Source organism: Canis aureus, chromosome 2, assembly GCF_053574225.1.
Source record: "Canis aureus isolate CA01 chromosome 2, VMU_Caureus_v.1.0, whole genome shotgun sequence".
Taxonomy (NCBI): domain Eukaryota; kingdom Metazoa; phylum Chordata; class Mammalia; order Carnivora; family Canidae; genus Canis; species Canis aureus.
In genome coordinates, this window is record NC_135612.1 from 42,877,488 (window position 1) to 42,893,533 (window position 16,046).

Genomic DNA, 16,046 nt, shown 5'->3' on the forward strand with positions numbered 1-16,046 from the left:
AGACAAGATTCTTAGAAGGCCATACTCAGCAAGGATTTCAGATTTGGAAACTGAGTTTTATGAAATGTATGAGTACACCAAGAGCCCAGTGCTGGCTTGGCCAAGAAAGTGGAGTATTTTATTTGGTGACATAAATATTCCTTATTATTTCCATATTGAGTTTCTATTTCGTATTAGAAACCCAGTTTTTCAGATGATTTCAGGTTTGTATAATGGGATCAAATTTGGCATAACATTGTTCCTTACTGCCCCACATGAAAGAGCAGCCCCCCTTGCTTACTGATGCTAATTGTGGGTCCAGTGGGTAGTCCCCACATCCCTGGTCCCTCCTGGTGTCCACATCCGTGCTGCCCTGACCTGAGGTCTGAGTTTTTAAAATTCAGGATTCAGCCTATCTAGTGGTCTACCTGGTCAGTGCCTAACAGTCAAAGACAGGTATTTGAAAATCCTAAGAGTACAGATACCAAAGGAAGGATGGTGTGAATAGAATTACAGACCTAGGTAGCATTTTATGAGCCTGGCACTGGGCCTGAATTTAAGGGCAAATAGATAGCTTAGGCAGATAATTCTGAAATAGTCTGAATTCTCCATGGTCCACTAACCTGTTCTTACCAGGAGCCTATGCCAACCAGTCCAGTGCTAGAACCTTCACAGTGATGCCTAGAACCCTCTCCAGAGCAGTGGCTGGCCTTTTCCTTCTCTCCTCTCTGCATCCAACTCTTAGGACCAGAGCCTAGGTTAGTAGTGTAGTGTCAAGGCTGCAGTCTTTGAAATAACAGCCTTGGCTTCTCTTCGGACAGGGCATGTTCCCCTCCACCACTGCTACCCTGTCTTTAACCCTGGGAGTGCTGGGATGCCACAGGGAAACCTGAGAGCCCCTCTGGTAGACTCTTTCCAGCAGAAGTTGGTACATACTGCAAGAAAATGAAATCTGTGTGCCTGCTTTGCTGTTGGGAGGTTTGTCCTTATGTCAGATAAGACGCTCTTGCCACAGCATCGTCTCTTTTCCTCCTGCTTAATCCTCAGAGGAGATGGAAGCTTCTTCGCAAGCTTTCTGGCAACTGCTGTCCTTTTAGGAACCCTTCATGTGCTTGAATGCTATTAAACGACTCTTCAAACTTTTCTTCTCCAGACTAAATAATCTCCAGTCCTTTGGCCTTTTCTTTGTGCCCAGTCGCAGAGACCAATTTTCTAGCCATTTAATCATTTTGCTCTTCTCTGGCTGTGTTCCAGTTTCTCCATGTCCCCGCTGAAATGTGAAACTCAGACAGAACATGGTACAACCTGACCAGTAGGCTAAGTGATGCAAATACAAAAAGTAGTCTTTGGGAAGAACTAAAACTTGGCTGGCTTCCCAAAGGCAGTGATATCTTGAGAGTGTTTTCAAGAATTAGCAAAGGCAGGAGATGCATCCGTGTTGAGAGGGATCTGATGAAAATGTCCTTAATTTTAAAAATTAAAATAGCTTTACTAATCCATAAAGAGTAATAACAATGACAATGATTTTTAGTGGCAAAATAATCACTGATGTGTGTTACAATAGGTGTCACTGGGTCCCCAGTGAGTTTCATCACTTCTACGTAGACATCTCTTACTTGGGTGTCCCATGAGGACCTCACACTCTTGTGCTCAGAACTGAAACCACAGTTGGCGTCCTCATAGTATCTTTCTGTCCTTTGCTCCCAGAGTCACTCAGTGGTGCCATAATCCACACACAGAACCTTGCAACCGCCCCTCCCACCTTTTCTTTCTCTCCAGCCACCATCTTTCATTCAAACCCCAGGCCCATTGATTCTGTGTCACTAAATCCAGCCCCTGCTGCCTCCACCACTGCTTCAGCTCCAGCCTCCAGGATGCTTGCTTTGGGGGGCAGGTCTGAGCTGTTGGGGCAGGAATAGTCCTGGGACCATGGCTTACCAGCTGCCTGCATGACCCTGGGGGGGACAGGTCATCTCTATGAGTCTTCTTCATGTGTAGCAAAGGAGCTGTGGTCTCTTCCTGAGGCCTGGGCTGGATAATACAGAACACAGCCAGGTCCCCTCCTGCCCACTGGCACCCTCCAAGGTGTAGCCATGCCTCCTCCATACCACCAGCCTCCTGCAGGCTGTCCTCAGACACAGCCATCCCACCATACATGAATCTGATCAGTTTAGTGCAGGCCTGAGAGCTCACACTGGCTCCCTTTAATACACAGAATGAGATTCAAACTGCTTGGCTTGAACAGACCCCATGGGAGCCAACCTGACTTCTCTCCAGTGTCATTTCCAACCGTTCCTCTGCAGTTGGAAGGCTTCCCCTGACTTGCTTCTCTCCACTCCCTTCCTCTCTGCATCCTTGCAACATGTGAGGTCTACCTTTTTGGTTGTTGAGCCACCTGCAAATGCACTGACTTCCCACATCCAGCAGAATCTTCAGGGGCATGCCACAGCATCCCCCGTGTCCAGCCTGGTACCTGTCCTATAAGTGCTGGTGATGGCGATGAGCAGGTGCCGCGGTCAGGCTTGTAACTAGACCCTAATGTTTGGGGAGAATTCAGAGCAACTTTGGCAAAGGGTGCCATCCAGTTAGGGTTTTTTAAAGTGTCTATGGAACTATATTAAGATGGATCACTTGATGGGATGAGCACTGGGTGTTATTCTGTATGTTGGCAATTTGAACACCAATAAAAAATAAATTTATAAAAAAAGATGGGTGAAGGTTGGTATAGCTTACTAAGACACAGTTTCATACTAAGCAGATTAAATAATATATTTATGATCTAAGTACAAGGGTCAGTACAGCTTGAGCTGTCTATATGTAAGAATCTATTCATTTTATTTTCATATATATATTTTCATATGTATATGTATATCCATTAGTAGTTATTAAATTGCATACAAACATCTTTTTTACTCAAGGCTACCAATTGAACTATTATTTCAGGATACAAAGAACTTTAAAAATGAGTATACTCTTTCGTGTGCTTATTTTATCTTTTTCTTTCTTTCAAATAACTCGGACTTTTTTCCTGTTATATCCAATACTGTTTGCCTTCAGAATTCCCAGTTTGTGATAGGGCAGTAAAGGAATTTCCAGAGATTTTTTTTTTCATACTTCCTGCTAAAAAACAAAACAAAAAATGACCAGCTTGTTCACCTAGTGATATTTTATCATTTCCCTTGTTTCTGCAGTAACATATGAAAACTTCATCCATCTGATCATTGCTCTGCCCGTTGCTGTGCTATTGATAGTGGGAGGGTTGGTTATAATGCTGTACGTCTTCCACAGGAGAAGGTGAGTGACTACATGAAAAAGCTCAGAAACTTTTTGTGGTTGTGTGGTCTAATAGTGTGGACCCAAGTTCAGGGAAATGTCTTAAAGATTTTGAAGAAATATTTGATGGATTGGGAGACCTGATTTTCCAATCACATTTCCTCACAGGAAAAGAGAACATTTTCTTTCTTTTTTTTTTTTTTAAGATTTTATTTATTTATTCATGAGAGACACAGAGAGAGAGGCAGAGACACAAGCAGAGGGAGAAGCAGGCTTCCTATGGGGAGCCCGATGTAGGACTCAGTTCCAGGACCCTGGGATCATGATCGAGCCAAAGGCAGGTGCTCAACCACTGAGCCACCCAGGTGACCCAAGAGAGCATTTCCTAATGATTCAGCATCAACAGAAAATGTATTTGGGGCCAATACAGTTCATCCTCTTGCTGATTGCTCCTTCACACAGATACCTCTGCTTGTGCAAAAATTTTTCCAAACACAGTGTCCCGCCTTTTCTGTCCACTAAACCTTTCCATTTCTGATGAAGTGAAGAAACAAATGTTTCTTAAAAAGCTGTAATCTAAGGCCACCGAAGAAACCCAAAGACATGTTAGCAAATGGCTTCACTCTGGACCTGATGGGGGAGTGTAGGTGAGAGCCAGCAGGCATTATGTGTCCCCTCACTCCCTTCCTCTGGATGCTTAGTGAAACAGGACAAATAAAACTGATAGAGCAAAGATGACGTGTGGATATGGGGGTTTTTAACCTGAATTTTATCCTTTTGACAGAAATAACAGCAGGCTGGGGAATGGAGTGCTGTATGCTTCCGTGAACCCAGAATACTTCAGTGCTGCCGATGGTAAGCAGGCTAAGCCAAGGTCACTGCCCCGGGAGGTCCCAGATCCGGGAGCCTTCAGGAGTGTGGCTAATTTAGGGGGAAGAGGTTTGCATTATTTTGAGGTAACTCTGGCCTCTAATCCATCTTTGCTAACACATTTTTTTTTTATCAAAGTTTTTAGCGGTTCACTGAGTATGTCGAAAATTCTGGGACTGTATGAAAAGCCCCAAAGAAAAACAGGCTTCAGAGGTGACTGGTCAGTGCAGTAATCAGTTTACTTAATTGCCTGAAATGTTATGCTAGAATGACAAAAGCTGTTTAATTGTTGACATCTAGTCAGAGGATATGCCACAGCTGACCAAATAGTGCTCTTAAACTTGTTTCAGCTGAGTTTCGTATCACTGTGACTTTGATCCCTTAGTGCTTCCCTGCATTTTTCTATCTTGGAGTTTTTCTGTTCACCTCCTCCTGCCTGGGATCACACAATTTACACCCTCACGGCCTGTTCACATACCTTTGGGTAATAACTCATGTAGTTAAGTGACTGAGAAGGTCTGACTTGGAAGTTGGGTTCTACTCAGTGGGTATTTCCTTTTTTCCTTGTCTGCTGTCTCTTCTCCCCAGTGGGCTTGAATCCAAACCTTTCAAATTAAGTCAGGGTGGAGCATTGGTCCCAGGATCCAGTGATACTAGCACCATTACTGGGCACTTTGCTGGGAGCTTTTACAAATGCCATCCCATTTGATCCCTGCATCCCTGTAGATGGCTTTTCTTGTGCCTGCCTGTGTGTAGGTGAGGCAGGGAGGTTCAGAGAAGCTTGCCCAGGTCACATAGCTAAGCAATTGAGAAGTTGGGGGTGATACAGACCCTGGCATCTTGTCGACAGTGTGATGCAGTCACTGTGGAAAAGGATGGTGAGGTCCTTGGGGCAGGCAAGGAAGCTGACCCTTCCAGGGAGGAGCTGGATTGGGTTCGTCAAGTGAATGAATAAGTGCACGGTATTGGGTAGATGTATTCTTGGCTTCAGGTGAAGTGAAAATAGATATAGATGTATAGGAGATGTAAAATAGATCTGTGATTCTTTTAACTGATTATCTTGATCAAATGGAAAACATAAGAAAACTGACATTTTAAAAGGACAATGTAAATGTGTAAAGTTTCACTATGATTTCTTTAATAATTTCTAATTCAATTCTGTTTACGGTAAAGCCAGTCAAAAGGATCCTCCCCTAGGGGAGGAATCAAGTACAGAATAATGACATTATTCTTGATTCTATAAAGATCTCAAAAACTTTTATTTTTAATAGGCATATATATATGTATATTTGTATGTACATATACATACACACATACCTCTATACTCCTAAATATAGTGTATGTATGTATGTAAGGCATAGAGAACATTCTGGAAGGAAACACACCAAACTTAAAATAGTAGTTACTTGTGGAGGGAGGATCTTTTTCTTTATAAAATAGAAAGGAAGGCAAAAAGATTTTTATGCATTGTTTGTATAAATGATAGATTTTTTTTTAAAAAATCAAGTAAGGTAAGGAGTCATCACACACTTAATGTAATTTATGGGGGAAATGCAAGACCGTTCTCCCTCTCAGTGAAGGTGGAAGAAGACTATTCCAGAGAATTTGCTCTGCTTTGAAATAAAGCACAGGAGACTGGCTTTTGTAGTTTTGACTATGAAGTGTCCAGGAAGTTTGGAAAGAGCATTAACACAATAATATCAGATTCTGCTGGTGATTTGAATTCAAATTATATATCTTTTCAGACTACTTTTGTAATATGCCTTGATTCTTCTTTAAAAATAAACAAAACCCAATCTCCTTGGCACCCATGCCAACAGATAGGAACACTCACCTCATTTGAACGTAAATCATTTGGCCTTTTTGACAAGCACCTTATAGCTAGTTTCCTCAAGGGGCGACAAATGACATTGCAGTTCGCAAATGCTTCAAAAAACTTCTTTCTCCAAAAGCTAATCTGCATGTCACCATTCTCCAGAGTACACCGAAAATCCCCTGTAGGGAAGTGCTGATAACATTGTGCACATAACCCGCGGCTGGCTGGCTGGCAGGGCTTAGGACTGCTGGTTCAAGTCAGAGCTGCTGGGTTGAATTTAGAGAAAAGGATTGCAAGTATTGACTTCAGGGACCTCTCAAGGAAGGAATGTGAATCATTTTAACCCCATGTTTTATAGTGTGCTACATAGTTAATTCTCATTAAAAGCAAGCCTGGATTTTCAGATATAAATGGACATAGGCAATGTTTGTTATACTTTCTGAGGGGTGGTGTTGTGGAGAGTCTTATCTATCAGCTCGTCTTGCATACTTACTCATCTAAGCGAGCATTGGCCACTTCTTAGGGGCTATATGGCATCTAAACCACATAGAGGGTAGACTTCCATTTATGAAATTCCAGAACACATGTGCAATAACATCCAAAAATGTGTATGAGAAAATTCTAGATTGATTAATGTAGGCCATATTGGACACCCCTCAAAGGTGTAAGTTGGTGGTATCTCCTAGACCTAGCTTATATACATCTTTCCTTTAAGACGCCATTTAAAGGTTAAATGCATGGGACCTGGGGATGTTGGAATAGAATTGTCAGCCCTGTTTGTCTCACATACCATAGGCACAAGGTTAACGTCCAGAAGTGTGAAAGCAAACACAGATACCATCCACGCTTCCCAGTCTTGCATTTCTGCAGGACCACCTCCTTCATAATAGTCAGGGAGGCTGCTGAGTATTCCGCTCTCAGGCTGGGATGTAAGCACACAACATTAAAAGAATGTCATTATAATTGAAATTTCTTATGGAGCTTATGGAATAGGTTGGGTTCGTTTGTTTGTCTTTAGTTTTAATTCTGCCCATCCAAGTTGTGGGATGGATCCTCTGTTTTCTTTCTTACCTCCCTTCTCCTCTTTATCTCTCCTTCCTGCCTGAAATTACGTATTTAATTCCTTAAACCAGATCTACTGAGAGTCTGGGCATGTCCCACTTGCTAGCCCCTCATCCCAGCTGTGGGAGGTCCCTGAGCCCTGGGGAGACCCCTCTGCTCATCAGCTGCCCCTGCAACCCGCTCACCATGGAATATTCATTCCTTCTGGACCCCTTTAGACTCCCCAGGGTCTTTGGTGAGGCCTGAGACACTTGTCTAGACTAGAACAGAGCTACCAATGGAAATACAATGCTAGCCCCATATATATAACCTCAAGTTTTTCTAGTGGCTAGATTTTTAAAAAGTATAAAAGAAGCAAGTGAAATAAATATTAATGATATGCTTTATTTAACCCAATATATGCAAAGTATTATCAACTTTAATATGTAAATCAGTTTAAAAACTATTGAAATACATGATTTTTTTTGTGCCAAGTCTTTGTAGGTTTTTTTTATTTTTGTTTTTTAAAGTTTTATTGATTTAAGTAATCTCTATACCCAACGTGGGGCTCAAACTCAATGACTCTGAGATCAAGAGTCACACACTCCTCCGACTGAGCCAGCAGGGTGCCCCTAAGTCTTTGAAACCAGTTGTGAATTCTATACTTAGCACATCTCAAATTGGACTCCTTGGTGGGTTTTATTTTTTTAAAAAGATTTTATTTATTTATTCATGAGAGGCAGAGACATAGGCAGAGGGAGAAGCAGAAGCAGGTTCCCTGCAGGAAGCCTGATACAGGACTCGATCCTAGGACCCCAGGAATACTACCTGAGCAGATGCTCAACCACTGAGCTACCCAGGTGTCCCTCCTGGTTCTTATATGGTATTAGTATCTTCAAATTATCACAGAATCCTTGAAAACTTGAAATACCAGTGTTTGATCATATAGCTGTCTTACAGAACTTTCAGAACAAGCCGTGTCATTGTTTCCTGATGTTCTCTGTGGGTTTTAAGAAGAAGTGGCATCTTGTGTTCTTTGCTTTCCCTCCCCTGCCCAAAGCACGTTCCGCCCAGGGTCTCCTTGCATTACTTGTCTCAGCTCTGGTTTCTTCTTCTCTAGTGTATGTACCTGATGAGTGGGAGGTTGCTCGAGAGAAGATCACCATGAGCCGAGAGCTGGGCCAGGGCTCGTTTGGGATGGTATATGAAGGAGTTGCCAAGGGTGTGGTTAAAGATGAGCCTGAAACAAGGGTGGCCATTAAAACAGTGAACGAGGCCGCCAGCATGCGTGAAAGGATCGAATTTCTCAATGAGGCTTCAGTGATGAAGGAGTTCAATTGTCACCATGTGGTAAGAAAAAGCACTGAGGAGCCAGAACCTGACACAGGGAGAACCCTTCACTGGAGCCCCCCCACAGGGTGTCTGTGGCTTCACTTGGGGGGTTTGGTGTCTTCCCCCCTGCCTTCCAGAGTTCCCCATCACCTCACTGTTGCCCTTACACATCTGTGCCTGGGAAGGTTCTGGATGGGATGCAGACACCAGCCAGTGGAGGCCCCTGTGACCTGCTCACCTGGGCTCTGCATGTCCCAGCACCCAATAGTCTGAGCAGCATGGGTGGGGACAGCTGTGGGCAACCTCACCCTCTGAGTCCTTCTCTTTGCCATTCCTCCCAGGTGCGGTTGCTGGGTGTGGTGTCCCAGGGCCAGCCGACGCTGGTCATCATGGAACTGATGACACGAGGGGATCTCAAAAGTTATCTCAGGTCTCTGAGGCCAGAAATAGAGGTCAGTTTTGATTTTAACTGACTTTGTGCGTTATTTCTTTTTTTTTCTTCTTTGGAGCCTTCCTCCAGAAGATACAGTGTTTTTAAATCCACTTACTTTCAGCATTAAATGTGTCTTGCTTCTCGCCTGGTTGTAGGTCCTTTATGTGAAAGATTTCCCTGACTAGAGGGAGACCTTTAGCTTTTGTAGGAGGCACTTGCCATTCCTCAAACACCTCTTTCCCTGACCCCTCTGTGCTTCCCCCCCACCCCCCCGCTGCATTCTGTCCTCTGCCAACACTCCCATATTTCCACCTGTGGACCCCTTCTCAGAGCTGTTTCCTCCCTGAAGCCTTTCCTGCCCCTACCTGGCCAGTAGGAACTATCTCCTCCTCTGCTGACTTCTCTTCCAGCACGGACTTTCTCCTCTTTGGTTCCCTTGGTGGACTGCCTTTCCACCCCATCGTGTTCAGCTTTTCATCCCGAGTACAGTCCCAGGTCAGGGGTCAGTGTTTGTGGCAGGAAGCCTTTGAATAAATGCTTATCAAAGTTCAATGTTAGATTGACATGATTCTTGTGCTGGGGTGTTTTCTCACCCAGCTCTGTGCGCAAGACATCCACGCATTCACAAGCCCCCTACATGCGCGCGCGCGCACACACACACACACACACACACACACACACACCTTCCCCTATGCTTGTCAACAGTCTATGCCTCTGAGACTGGGAAGGTCTGTTTCTCAAACTCTGCATCCACATATCAGGCTCAATCCCAAGGCAGAATGATAATCGCCTCAGCTGCCGTCCCTGATTCATCTTGTGAAAAAGATCAGTTTGCTTTATGAACTTCAAATTCTAAAGCTGCTGAAGTCCTATGTGATTTTCCATTAGTCACCGTGGTATCTCCCCTTCTGTAGCATGAACCCACCAGCCAGCTTTTTAGCATATGGCAGCATGACTTGTAAGTGAGGGGATTCTGAGGATAAACTGGTAGATAAACAATCCCAGCAACATCTGCCTCTCACTGGGCCTCCTCGGTGGGTCTAAAGTCCTCACTTTCACCCTTTCTCTACCCCTCTTGAATTTCTACAGCCTTTCTCTGTTTAATCTTTTTTCTTTTAATCTGAAACTTAATTATCCCCCAAGTAGTAGTTCCTTAATTTGAATTCCAAGCACCTGTTCACATGTGGCTTCCTTTATTCACAACAGATGATGCTTGTGGTTCTGTGAGGGTCACGATGCCAAGTGTGGCCATGTGGCCCAGGGCCCCAAGAGCAGGGTGATTTACAATACACCCACCCTTGGTAGGCTCTACCAGCATGGGTCCCCAGCTCCCCTGGATCTTAATGCCTTTTCCCGGGCTCACTTTTGTAACACACAAGCCAGTACAAAGGAGAAACGCTTCATCAGATGGGTGGCCAGATATGTGGCAGCATATTTCATATCAGATTCGTTCAAGGCACCTCTGAAAAGTATGAAACACTCACTCTCTGCATCCCTGACATCAGGCACAGAATAAACGTCTGGAACACGTCATCTGAGTCCTGGCTCTCGCTGCTGGCTTTCTGTAGTCCTCCAGCAGCCGCTATGGGCCTCTGCACCTCAGTTTCCTCACGTGTAAAATAAGCAGGTTGGACAAGATAATTACCCAAGTCCTTTTCAGATCTAAAATTCACTCTTAGATTTGTCAGATTTAAACTTGTTCTTTCTAACTCATGTCAAGTATAAAAATACACATGCTTGTCCTGCAGATTCATTATATTCTACTTGGCATCTTCTCCCCAAGTGAAGATTTGCTCATTTACTTTGCTAAATGTGGGTGTTTGTGTATACATGTCTTCAGTAGCTCTAGGCAAATTAAAGATTTCCGCTCTCTAAAATGTCTGAAAGAACTGCACTGTAGCACCATGAACCGACAAAATGTCAGCCCTCTCTTCCGATATTTATAACTTGGTTCCTTTTATTGATTCTGTTTTTCATATTAATTATGAATGACTACTTCTAGTAAACACATATACTTAATACTCCACAGCTTAAGTATCATGAGTGTAAACTTAACATTTCACCTGCAGATTTCCTTGCATTCCATACATATCTAGAGCCCCAAAAAGATTAAAAGGCAATGGTGGGTCCAGAGGGAAAAAACTTGTACAAACAAACCTCCTGTGTAAAAGATAGTAGTGGTTTGGGGCTTACCCTTGGGGACTTCATATCACTTCCCCAGAAAACTCAGTGGTAAGTATTTTAAATCACCAGAGGCAGTGTTGATAGTCTTTTCAGAATGTACATGTATATCAAGTGTAGGGAACTAACCAGGAAATACTTGGAGGGCTGTTACCTTGCTTCTAGAAGCCAGCTTTCAACAGAAACTAGCACATCACTGGGCAAAGCCACCCTCCACTGAACACGGACCCTGGCCTGGTGCTAGCAGGCACTTTGCACGCGTGATCCCAGCTCATCATCCCAGCAGTGACCCCACCCAGGGATGCTCTGCCCATGGTCCACAGGATTTGAGCTGGGAAGGTGGCATGTGGGACCTATCAGAGCAACATGGCTTTGCCGTGTTGTGACAGATACTCCGTAGTCAGGGAACCAGAGTTAAAATCAATTGTGCTAATGCAAGTAAAAGGTAGTTAGCATCTCAACTGTAGCAAGCTGATTGACTTTGGTGGTTTTTTGTTTTTGTTTTTGTTTTTTTTTAGGATGGAGAGATTTGGGCACATGTTATATATAAACGTTTTTCCAAATAGATTTATTATTATTTGGAGGTATTTCTCTTTAATTCTAAAGCCAGTATGTTGCCCTTCTCTGCAAAAAAATGCTTATCCATGTTACTAGTCACTGGTTTACATTCAGCCCCCTCCAGAATAAGCTTCACCTGGACTTTAATTGGCAAGTGTCTGTTTTCCTTGGTGCTCACAGAAAAATAATAACCCAAGGAATGCCACACTGTAAGGTGAAAACATTAACCTTGATATTTTTGTACTTTAGAAGGAAGTTGAAGAGAAAGAAAAACATCAAATAATTTATAATAATGCTTATGTGAAAAAAAATAATAATGCTTATATGAGAAATAAAGCCTACAGTGTCCATTTGGGAAGCATATTTGCTTATTCCCACATAGCTTTTGTAGTATTTTCTCCCTCCTTTTACCTGTACTTTGATTATAGAAATAAAAGGAATGCATGAACTAATAAAAATTTGAATAACTAAGAATTATTTAATATCAAAAATTGTTAGTGCCACTTTAAATAATTTTTTGCCCTACCCAAAATAGAAAATGCTGGTCCCAAGTTGTGCTAATTGGTGTTTCTCCTTGCAGCTTTGTGTGATGTGGTCAGTGAGCAAGCGCATGACTTTACCACGAAGCAGATGCTATGGTCTCCATAATAATATGTTCCTTTTCAGCAAGTCCTGTTTCTTAGCAGAATGACCTGTGGTGCTCAGATTGAACGAAGATGGATCTGCATATCCTAAAAGAATGTAGGGTGGGAAAAACTCCTAAATTCTCATGTTATATTTTTCCTGTACAACAGAATAATCCAGTCCTCGCACCTCCAAGCCTAAGCAAGATGATCCAGATGGCTGGGGAGATTGCTGATGGCATGGCATACCTCAATGCCAACAAGTTTGTCCACAGAGACCTTGCTGCCAGGAACTGCATGGTGGCCGAAGATTTCACAGTCAAAATTGGAGGTGTGTTCTTAGCTTTCCAGATCTGAGCAAGGACTAAATTCACACGTGTTTCAGAGACTAAGTTGGCATTAGCCTACCTGTGGAGAGGTTTTCCAATGCATCCCATGAGTCCAGAGTCTTGCTCTTGGTAATAATGTGGTTGTTTCCAGTTGATAGTCAATCACAAACCTGGCCAGGCTGGCTCAGACCCCGAAAGCACATGTGGGCACAGCGGAACAAGTGGACAAGGGTGAATTGAGGCTGTGATCGCTGAGGTAGCCTCTCTTGATATTTGAGGCATTTCTTGACAAAACAGTTCTAAGCATTGGTTACAAAAATAATTGAGGTAATATCCTCAAGGTGATTTTGACTTGGGAATAAAAGTTGCCACCAAAACTACCAATAGTTCCCCCAATTTTCCTAGCTTGAAAGGAGCTTTGTCTTCCCATTGGTCCATGGAGTTTTATAAGAAGTGAGGTCCCCTAATGATGAAGCCCCTACACAGAACAGGAGCAATGACAGGGAGGTGGCAATCCCTCAGGGAAGGGAAGATCACTGCTTATTGGGGTTCACATCCAGGCTGGGCTGGCCAACCTCTAAACTCTTGACCTATCACTTAGAATACTTAACCAACCAAGCTGCTCTTTTTGCCACCACTTATTGAAACACCAAAAAAGGGAGTTGGATTGCATTTCTGGTGATACTTAGAAATTCATTTCAGCCTTTAGATTTGGGCTTTGCTTTGATCTCTTAACCCTGATTAAAACACACACACAAAACACACAGACACACACACACACACACACACACACACACATCCTCAGGGCTGCTCAGGAAAGCACCTGCTCTTACCAGGACCTTTATCTTGCTACTATGAGATGACGATGGCTCAGAAAAACATCAAATATTTATCCTGAGAAACTGCAGGGGGACACTTTACATCTGAAATCTATTTAAAATTAACCTCTTTGGCTTTTGCTGACTTTCCCAACACAGAGAGTTAGACAAAATGAGGGAACAGATGAAGGAACAGGACAAAATCACAGCAACAGAGCTAGACAAATCAGAGATAAGCAATATGCCTGATAGAGAATTCAAAGTGATGATCACAAAGACACTCACTGGGCTTGAGAAAAGAGTGGAGGATCTCATTGAGACCTTCGGCAAAGTGATAGAAAATATACCAAAGAACCAATTAGAAGTTAAGAAGTCAATAACTGAAATTAAAAATATACTAGAGGGAATAAGTAGAGGAAGTGAACTGGAAGAATAATTGAAAGCAACCAAATGGAACAGGGAAAAAAAAGATGAAAGAACAAAAAATGAGGATAGGTTAGAGGAAGTCAACAACATTATCAAACACAACAATGTTCACATTATAGGGAACGGAGAAGAGAATTGTTTGATGAAATAATGACTGAAAACTTCCCCAATCTGGTGAAAGAAATGGGCCCAGGAAGCAGAAAGAGCGTCCTCAACAAAATCAACCCAAGGAGTTCTACACCAAGAGATGTAATAATTAAAATGGCTAAAAGTAGTGATTAAGAGAATTTTAAAAGCAACAAGACAAAAGAAAACGGTTACCTACAAGGGAAACCCCATAAGACTATAAGCTGGTTTTTCAGCAGAAATTTTGCAGTCCAGAAGAGAATGGCATGATACATTCAAAGTACTGGAAAAAAAATAATAAAACTAACCTCTTTGTCTAGTTCTTGAACTATCCTGTTCTGGAAATGCTCACCTTTCTTTAGCAGTAATTTTTTTCTTTAGCAGTAATTTTGAATGAACTGTTTCGGCCTTTTAGTTGTGAATAATGAGTATCCCCTCTAGAATGATTATCAAATTATGGGTGAGTGTCTTTATTTCTCATTTGGAGAGACAGAGGTGATGAATGGAACCATATCATAGAGGAAACATCCCTTGGTCATTAGAATTACTCATTCAGGAGTCAACAGTGTGTCCCTGGATTTGGCCCTTTGAAGCATCCACACATCTGGTGTGTTTGAAGCCCGGGAGGCCTTCATGCTCTGGGATTTCTAAGAAGAGCCTCTTTGGCTGCTGTCTGGGCTTTCTTTGTGCTCCATGCTCACTTCCTCTTCCCTTTCCATTCCCTTCCCTTCTCTGTGGAGAATCAGATTGTTCCCATGGAGATGCCGACCAGTGCCCCTTCCCCAACTGTAGGGCACCCAGAAGGTCTGAGCTTAAATACTGGTTCTGCCAATAACAGATGAGACTTGGGGCAAGTGCCTGAAGTTCTATGAGCCTCAGTTTCTTTCCCTCTGCAATGGGCCTGCTGATATAGCAAAGCCATGAGATGGTGGAAAGAACTAGGTTCAGGAGAGCTCCAAGTGCATGCCTGGCATGAGGCAGGTCCTCAGTAGGTGTTAGTTCCTGCAATCATTGACATCGTGCTTCCCACCCTCTTCCTGGCACATGCAGGAGCTCAGTTCATGCTACTTTCTTCCTGATTCCACTTCACAGTGGGAGAGCTATTATTGTGCCACTTGCCATTTGAAGTCCAAATCAGCAAGGACCATATTTGCCATTTAACCAGGTGGTACATTTACAGTGACATTTTCTTTGTACTTGTGGTTTTTCTCACTAAAATTTGAAATTTTTCTTTTGTGTTCAGAAATAGCTCACGTTCTTTTTCTGGGATTTCTTTTCTTTTCCTTCTTGTGCAATTAAAGGCAAGTACTCTCGTTTGCATATCCCTGGAGTAATTCTGAGATAAGACTTCAACATTTCAGTTTGATTCTTCACTAGGGTTCAAAAACCCTGTTGTCCCAATGCCCAGTGTCTCATGGATTACAAACATGACAAGTAATTTTACCAGAGGCAATTTGATGGCCCTTCGCTCAGTACAAGTAAATTGTGTTGCTTAATGTCCAAGGAAATTTATTCCTTGAATTTGCTCTGTAGCCTTACCACTTTGTGGCACAGATAGAGACATGAATGAGCATTTTAGAAAGGAGAGCAGCCCTTTCTCCTAGGAAGGAAAACAGAAGAGTCCCTGGAAGAAAAAGGTTATATGATTGAGTGGAAAATCAGAATCTGACAAAGAAGCAATAGTTTAGGATTATAAAGCAAGCCTGCCATCAAATGTAATTATGTGACATCTTCTAGAGACATGGAAAATGGAAGAAATTTTTAAAAATGAGTGGGAGTATTATGTTGAAAAACATTATTGAGTAATAGCTCCAGGGGCCTGGTAAATAGCATCCCCAAAGCATCTTACTGGGTACTTTTTTCCCCCGTGAATTGGTACTTTTCAATATTTTCCCCCTTAATAAGTGGCAAAACTACTTTATTTCCTCTGGCAGTGGGGCAGTGCTACCAAGTAAATAAGAGTCAACATGCTCTTGTTTATTTCACCAGCTTTGAAAACCACATATACATGACCTTTGGTCTGAGATGCCTGGGTGGCTCAGCGCTTGAGCATCTGCCTTGGGTTCAGGGCGTGATCCCGGGGTCCTGGGATCGAGTCCTGCATGGAGCTCCCTGCATAGAGCCTGCGTCTCTCTCTGCCTTTATCTCTGCCTCTCTCTGTGTGTGTCTCTCATTTTTAATTTTATTTATTTATTCATAAGAGACACAGAAAGAGAGGCACAGACACAGGCAGAGGGAGAA

At 42.8% G+C, this 16,046-nt stretch overlaps 1 protein-coding gene across 2 annotated transcripts in view; it reads left to right on the top strand.

Moving 5' to 3' along the window:
- The window catches only part of IGF1R (insulin like growth factor 1 receptor), a 303,627-nt gene that overhangs the window by 265,573 nt on the left and 22,008 nt on the right, over window positions 1-16,046 (top strand). For both annotated transcript variants that reach the window (XM_077870111.1, XM_077870116.1), the window contains exons 14-18: window positions 3,171-3,273; window positions 4,037-4,107; window positions 8,100-8,329; window positions 8,653-8,763; window positions 12,278-12,437. In XM_077870111.1, the coding sequence (XP_077726237.1) occupies window positions 3,171-3,273; window positions 4,037-4,107; window positions 8,100-8,329; window positions 8,653-8,763; window positions 12,278-12,437 (675 nt within the window). The remainder of the gene's footprint in view (window positions 1-3,170; window positions 3,274-4,036; window positions 4,108-8,099; window positions 8,330-8,652; window positions 8,764-12,277; window positions 12,438-16,046) is intronic.